The sequence below is a fragment of the Carassius carassius genome, chromosome 1, assembly GCF_963082965.1.
Source record: "Carassius carassius chromosome 1, fCarCar2.1, whole genome shotgun sequence".
In the NCBI taxonomy this organism is placed as follows: domain Eukaryota; kingdom Metazoa; phylum Chordata; class Actinopteri; order Cypriniformes; family Cyprinidae; genus Carassius; species Carassius carassius.
The window spans coordinates 51,151,500-51,159,825 of record NC_081755.1 but is presented as its reverse complement, the minus strand read 5'-3'; the positions used below and the strand labels follow the sequence as shown (position 1 = coordinate 51,159,825).

General features: G+C 39.1%; 1 protein-coding gene across 1 annotated transcript; it reads left to right on the top strand.

The window, feature by feature from the left end:
- The first annotated feature begins 1,400 nt into the window (after positions 1 to 1,400).
- Positions 1,401 to 2,741, top strand: LOC132093970 (zinc finger protein 239-like). The gene has a single exon (XM_059499302.1). It carries the CDS (start codon positions 1,579 to 1,581, stop codon positions 2,695 to 2,697), a length of 1,119 nt encoding a protein of 372 aa, XP_059355285.1. The 5' UTR covers positions 1,401 to 1,578; the 3' UTR covers positions 2,698 to 2,741.
- The last annotated feature ends 5,585 nt before the right edge of the window (positions 2,742 to 8,326 follow it).

The window sequence follows — 8,326 nt, the reverse complement described above, 5'->3', positions numbered from 1 at the left end:
TCCAGAGAAAGAACTTCTCTGTGGAGATTCAAAGTCTTCAGTGCAAGGATGAAATAACCAAAGGCAGCCTGCAAAGGCTAAATCCTTTTGTGGATGGACAAGGCATCCTCAGGGTGGGAGGTCGATTAGAGCATGCTGCTCTGCACCCTCACATTAGGCATCCAGCAGTCTTACCAAAGAACAGTCATATAACAAAGTTACTGGTTGCACACTACCATCAGCGTGTACAACACCAATGACGTGGCATTACAATGAATGAGCTAAGGGCTAACGGGATCTGGATACTTGGATGCAGTCATGCGGTGTCGTCCTACATCTACAAGACTTGTTTATGTAGGCTTATATAGCGGAACTATTGTTCTTAGGTTCGGTTGGATCAGACCTTTATTGATGTCACACCAGCATCGGAGAATGTAGCGCAAGCCGAGCTATCTGCGGCTCGTTAAGTTTTTGGTATAATGTTATTACATTTGTAAGTTATCGAGAGACGCATGGAAGAGAAGTTGCCTTTATTACCTGTTTTTTCACTCGCTGGAGTTAACGCGGTCAGTGAGGTATGCATAGTTATTTCAATGTGTAATTATCAATGTAAAGCATAACTGTGTGACAGTTTATTAGTAGTCTATCTAACGTTGTGTTGTTTATTTATTTAATGTGCTATTCTCTGTGAGAATATTCTTATTTCTGTAACTGTGATTTTTGTTTTATTTAGTTCTCACGGCATGTTTGATGACATTATGGATTGACCAATAAATGCCCGTAAACGAGAACGCCTTGTGTCCGTGTCCGTTGACTGAAGGGGGTTATATAACATATAGACTAGACTACTGTAACTCTTTAAATGCTGGTCTGGATAAGTCATCTCTTCAGCGCTTGCAGTTAGTCAAAAATGCAGCAGCTCGGATTTTAACTGGGTCTAAAGAGTATGAGCACATTACCCCTGTCCTATGTTCACTACACTGGCTTCCTGTCCTCTTCTGGATTGATTTCAAGATTTTATTGTTTGTTTTTAAGATTTTAAATGGGTTGGCGCCTGTGTATTTATCAGAGCTTTTACATGTCCACGCTCTTGTTAAAGCACTGAGGTCATCCAATCAGGTGCTCCTCAATGTACAGAGAACTAGGTTGAAAAATAACGGCGACCAAGCTTTTTTAGTGGTGGCACCTAATTTGTGCAATAGTTTACCTGTAAACATAAGAACTGCTTAGACTGTTGGAATTTTTAAGTCATTACTTAAGACACACCTGTATTGGCTTTTATTTCAAGCTGAGATGAGACATTGTGATGTTTTTACTGTATTTGTCTAATTTGTGTGTAACTTTTTTTTAATTTTCCGGACATTAAGCACTTTGATCAACCATGGTGGTTTTATATGTGCTATATAAATAAATTAAACTGAACTGAACTGAACAAAGACCCTGGGGTCAAATTGACTCCAAACAACAACGATGCTTCAAAATGTGTAGAGGGCATTGAAAAAATAACATCATGTTCATTTTATGTTATTTTATCGAGTTGTCCCCATTCAATCTGAAGCAAAGAAAATTAATTGTGTATTTACAGATGTTAAACATTGAATGGGGTCACTTTTATGTTCACTTTTTTTTAACAAGTTACCAAAAATAATTTTTACTTTTATTTCAGAATTAATTGAAGAAAAAGAGGAGAATGAAGAATCAAATGAAGTTGAGGAGAAAAATCATGTCAAAACTGGAGGAAAACCAATTAGTTGCACTCAAACCAAACAGAAAGATTTAAAGAAAAAAAGAGTCAAGAAATCTTTCACCTGCACTCAGTGTGGAAAGAGATTCACACACTTAACAGGTTTTGAGCGTCACATGAGAATTCATACTGGAGAGAAACCATTCTCTTGCGATCAGTGCGGGAAGAGTTTCAAACAATCCGCAAACCTGAAGATACACATGAACATCCACACTGGAGAGAAGCAGCACGCATGTGATAAATGCGGTAAAATGTTTTTATGGGCTTCACTTCTGAAGAAACACTTAAAAGTTCATGCAGAGGAGGAGCCACATCCATGTCATTTGTGTGGTAAAAGGTTTTTGCATCCACAAAGTTTGAAAGTACATAAGAAAATACATACTGCTGATACAGAGTACATGTGCTTTGAGTGTGAAAAGACTTTTAGTTCAGTGAGCAGTTTAAAACAGCACCAGAGGATCCACACTGGAGAGAAACCTTACAAGTGTGCACACTGTGACAAGAGATTCAGTCAGTCATCAAATCTGAAAACACATGAGAGGATCCACACTGGCGAGAATTCTTATAAGTGTTCACACTGTGACAAGAGATTCAGTGATTCATCAACTCTGAAAAAACATGAGAGGATCCACACTGGCGAGAAACCTTATAAGTGTTCACACTGTGACAAGAGATTCAGTCAGTCATCAAGTCTGAAAAGACATGAGAGGTTCCACACTGGCGAGAAACCTTTTAAGTGTACACACTGTGACAAAAGATTCAGTAATTCATCAAATCTGAAAACACATGAGATGATCCACACTGGAGAGAAACCTTATAAGTGTTCACACTGTGACAAGAGATTCAGTGATTCATCAAATCTGAAAAAACACGAGAGGATTCACACTGGAGAGAAACCGTATCACTGCACTGTATGTGGGAAGCATTTAATTCAGTCATTTGTTATACACAGTCATATAAAACAATCACAGTAAGGCCCCGTACAAATGGAGACACGTTTAGCTGTATATGTACATTTTTCCTGTGGTATATGTTTTGTCCAGACAAATCTGGTGTTTTGGGAGAGTGAAATCCCTATTTCATGAAACCGGGTCCCAGAGTGGATAAATCTGAAAATGACACCTTTGCATTTTCATGTGTACAGCCAATCCGTATATTTAGTGAAACAATGATGTCATCACCCCACGTCTCGACCCTAGTCAGACACCACTACATCATGTAAGACAAACAACAACAACAATGGAGGACTACATGTTTGTGTTCATGCTGCAGAAGAGCAAAGAGAATAGATGAGTGTCAGTGAAAATGTTCTTTGATAATGTAAATGTTCTCTGCTCTGTTTCTGTACAGTGAAAGTGATATGATTAGCAGGGGCGGGTTTAGTGATTTGGGGGCCCCAAGCAAAATACAGGAATTGGGCCCTATACGCTAAACAATTGTCTACACAATCCAAGGTTGATAAAATTATAAACTTTAAAATAAATGTATTTTATTTATTTTAATTACAAATTTAAACTGAACTGAAGAAAATTATACATTTAGATGCTTGAGGATTATTTCAAGCAAACATGAAGTGTGCTTGTGTGGAAAGTAACTGCATGAGTCCTTCACAGAAATGAGTGAGTACCATTTAAAACAATAAACATATATTACACACTGTTGCTTATTATTAAAATACAGTTTCAGATGCATGACATTTTCATCTGTAGGGTCCTATGAAATCCATTTGAATTGTTCCCAAGTTAAGATCCAATATCCTTTTTTTCTTGGTTCTAAATTTTCTGATTTAAATTAAATTATTAGGGCCCAAATTCTGTGCTTTCGATTTTAGTGGTTTAATCAAAAACATCTAATGAACTGAATTCATAAAAACAGCTTAATGTATTAATTTGTATACAAATCAAATGAAGGCCAAAACAATCTATCTTTAATTGCAATAAACATCAAACAAACCCTTTTTGTACAAAGTGCTACACAACCACGAGTCTGTGCCATTCATCTGACCATCTGCGTTACACAGTGAATACATTTTTTTATTAATGGATTCCAGAATATTTTCCCTGTTTTCTGTATCGCAGAAATCATATTATTGCTACAAGAAGCACATTCAACGCAGATGTAATAAACACCACAACCACTTGTGTTTCCATGCTGAACACATCTCATATATAAAAATAATTTTGGGGGTCCTTGGCTTTTTTAGGCAGTCGTTAACCTTCATTAACCTTTGCCTTATGGTTAAGTCCACCAGTTTTTATGCATCGTTATTAGATTATATTGTTCGGTAACTTAAATCATTGCCCACTATAGCCTAGATAAATTGTTTTTTAGCCATCTTTATTTAATTTATGAAACTGATAACCACTAAATCAGTGAGTGAAAGGCGTTGTCTAGAAATGTACAATGTTAAAACATAAGCGCCAAGTAAATGACAAAGTGAAAATACTTGCATTCAATAGCGGGTAAATTTGACCCACTGGCGCTTATTTGTATAAATGCCCTGTTTTTTAAATTTAGTTAGGCTTGGAAAATGACTATTTTTCGTGAGAAACTGTGAAAGCTCACATTTGTCTCACTTGTTGGTTTTGTGGATTTTTTTTTTTTCAGTTTACAATTCTAATGTTACTGTAGTATAACTGTGACATATACATGTAATGTAATTTGAATGTAGGCCTACATTAAATAAAATTAAGTTGTTTCATTGTTTTCTCTGTGTTCAACCCCAACATTTGAGCTTTTTTGTGCTTCAGCTAGGTCAGATCACAGCTCATTCGCTTTGAAATGCTGGAAAAAAATCGAAATAATACATATTTAACCTTTTCAGTGGTGAGATTAAAATATTCTAGCGGTCCCCCCCAGAGTGAGTTGTTTAAAGGTCCCGTTTTTCGTGTTTTTTTTTAAGCTTTGATTGTGTTTACAGTGTGCAATATAACGTGTTAATGTTTCGCATGTAAAAAAACAGTATTTTTCACACAATGTACTTATCTGTATACCACTGTTTACACTGTCATAAAAACGGGCTGATGACTTCCTTGTTCTATGAAGTCCTTCCTTCAGAAATACGTAACGAGGTCTGATTGTGCCAGCGGTTCCTGTTGTTTTGATTCGACAGCAGCTTAGCGCACGCTGCCCGGAAAGGTCTTACCATAACGTGGAGATGCATGCGCTCTGTGTTATTGTTAACATGTCTTTAATTTTATATGACTACTGTAGCATAACAGCTTCGCAATGAATAGGAAACAAACATGGCTTTACTACAGTAGGTAACATTACATAGGTCTAAACATAGAACAATAATTTGCGTGGCTGGAGCTAAACCAGCATGTGGTTAAACAGTAAACAATAGATATAATCAACAAATAATTTAAACTGATCATTACAAACACCAACAATCGATGGTGTCCGGTTGAATTACTACACTTTTTTACATTTTTTGTCGGATTAGTTTCAATTACCATCTAGTTAACAAAGCTAAACAGCGTTGCCCTTTGTGTAATAAAATACAGAAACTGTTAAACGCACCAAATTAAATAATAAAATACACTTAACGGTTGTGGTCCATAAACAACGCCTTCTCCAGACAAAGAGGGAACTGCTCCTTCTTTCAAGAATTATCTTTGTGCGAATCCGGCATTAAAATGATTGAGATTGAGGAAGCTGTCCTCAGCAAAATGTGTTTTACATGTGGATTATAATTTTTACCGAGTTAAACATAAATGTAACCATTGATCTCTAAGTACAGCGTCCCTGGGAAGGCCAAACAAAGGTGATTGGACTCTTGGATGAATATAACAGCATTTCGACGACATGGTGACAAACACACTCTACAAACAAAACTCTTCTCCGTGGGAGCGTAACAAGACCACGCCCCATTTTTTGTATATTCCTGTGGGCGGAGGTTAGTCAAAAAATGGTTTTAGTTACGTCATTACTGAAGGAAGTAGAGGGATGTAGTCCAAACTGGCCGTGTGATTTCTGTTAAATGAAATATCTTGATTGGCAGTGAACTTTGAGCTTTATAATTTTACAGATATTATTTATACTCTAACAACAACATTACACACTAACTAATGTTTGAAACATGGGATCACGAAGAATGGGACCTTTTAAGACGACCGCTATTTTACAACGTTCACCTTACTGTTTCCATGGCGATGTGTCAGGCTTGTCACGTGACACACCGCGTCTACAATAACAACGCATGACAGATGGATCGCTTTTATTTCGTTTTTTCCTTTTTTTATTTAAAATATTCACAAACTTGTATACCATGTCATGAACAATCGGATATTCCGATTCATAAATATTTGTAAATGAGTGTGTTTGGTAGTTTAAAATCCTTTCTAAATGATCTTGATCGTGATCTGTAATGTGAGACGGGCACCACCATGTTTTTTCGTGCTGTAGTTCAGAGAGTCCTGTCAGTCGGATTAACAGCACGTGAATTCATCAGTTTCTCCCGAAATACAAGTAATAAGTGGCGGGTGATCTGGGTAATGAACACAGTGAACTTTATAGTTACTTACACTATGTGTATTTGATATGAATAAAGCACATCTGCAAATTAAATTTGAATGGATTGTTATTGTTGCTTTAATAGACATATGCATGTATTTTTCAAACTCTAAATGTATTGTTTTACTAGTATTAACGTGTATTTAAATGTCTGAAACCTAAAATATGCATTATATGGTTAATAATACTGCATAGTTGTGATAATATGACAAGAGCAGTGCACGTCTCTCTCTGGCTCAGCACCAGCCAACTAGAATTTAGCAGTTACCGAACGTTCTACATCCCATATGTGGGACCATACTCCCAGGAGCACGGAAATAAGAATCCCATATGTGGGACCGTACCGCTCAAAAGGTTAAACACTATAATTTACCATCATTGAGAAAATTTAATACAACAAGCAAATACAAATCAAAAAGTGACACACTGCAGTGCTGTAATGTAAAATATGTGAAAAAATAATGTTTTTCAAACAACTTAGTTAGATCCCAGATAGCAATTACGTTTGGGCCACATGTGAGTATTATCTGGCACACATGGCCTAGATGTGGCATGGCTGAACAGATATGGGCCAAATTGTAGCCGTATTTGTTTTGCCATAACTTTAAAAACTGCGGGAAATGCTCTCTTGGTTCACAACTGATTTTGAGGTCTATGGCCCAGATAACAACTGTAACGACTGGGGTGAAGGAGTGGCAGGAAGCAAGTGCGAGGTAAATGTCATTTAATGAAGACAATGAAACAATACAATACTGGGACACAAATAACGCTGAGAGGAATGCACAGTCCAAGATGGTGGTGAATGATGAATCCAGAAGGCGGAGGTGAGTTGGCAGCAGGAGAGGGTGACACAGGAACTGCGGGGAAGCGAGCCAAAGGTAAGTGGTGTTGCTTGGTGGTACTGGGACACAAATAACGCTGGGAGGAATGCACAGTCCAAGATGGTGGTGAATGATGAATCCAGAAGGCGGAGGTGAGTTGGCAGCAGGAGAGGGTGACACAGGAACTGCGGGGAAGCGAGCCAAAGGTAAATGGTGTTGCTTGGTGGTGGGTTGCGTAGAGTGGACGGGGTTTCGGGGAAACACGGACATCCAACGCAGAAACACACAAGAAAGCAAAGCACAGGTCACAAACATGAAACAACGCTCTCACGAACACAAGACACTAGACAAGCCAATATATATGGATGAGTAATGAGTGACAGCTGTTGCTGGTGACAATTAACGGAGACGCCCACAAACTAATCAGTGCTGATGTGTAACACACAGACTTCACCCACAAAGTGCAAAACCCAGAGATCACGATTTACCAACCGTGACAGTACCCCCCCCCCCCCCCCCCCAAGAATGCCTCCTGGAGTTCCCAGAAGGGCCTACCTGCTGATTGTAATCATCAATAAGGGAGTGATCCAGTATGTCCCTAGCAGGTACCCAACTCCTCTTCTCCGGACCATAACCTTCCCAGTCCACCAAGTACTGGAATCCTCGTCCCCTCCGTCTCGAGTCCAGAATACGATTAACCGAATAGGTCGGTTCCCCATCTACGAGACGCGGCAGCGGGGGAACCGGGGTAGGCGGATTAATACGTGAATAAAACACGGGTTTAATTTTGGACACATGGAAGGCGGGATGTATCCTCCTTTATGCTGGAGGTAGTTTGAGGCGGACTGTCACAGGACTAATGATCTTGGTGATAGTAAACGGGCCAATGAATTTGGGAGCTAATTTGTTAGAAACGGAACGGAGAGGAATATTGTTCGTAGAAAGCCACACTTTTTGACCCACGATGTAAATGGGAGGCTTTGACCGGTGGCGATTGGCCTTGGCCTTAGTGCGCTTACTCATCCGGAGCAGAGTCTCGCAGGCTCTGGTCCAGGTGCGGTGGCACCTCTGAACAAATGCGTGAGCAGAGGGGACCGCGACTTCAGATTCCAGACTAGGAAAAGCTGGTGGCTGGTAACCTAAGCTGCACTGAAACGGAGAGAGGCCCGTGGCTGACACTGGTAACGAATTGTGAGCGTACTCCACCATAGAGAGTTATTGGCTCCAGGAAGAAGGATTCTTGGAGACCAAACATCGCAACGTTCTC

Bases quoted from the DNA above. Each gene is read 5' to 3' on its own strand.
- LOC132093970 (XM_059499302.1), top strand. From the start codon at position 1,579: ATGGGGTCACTTTTATGTTCACTTTTTTTTAACAAGTTACCAAAAATA.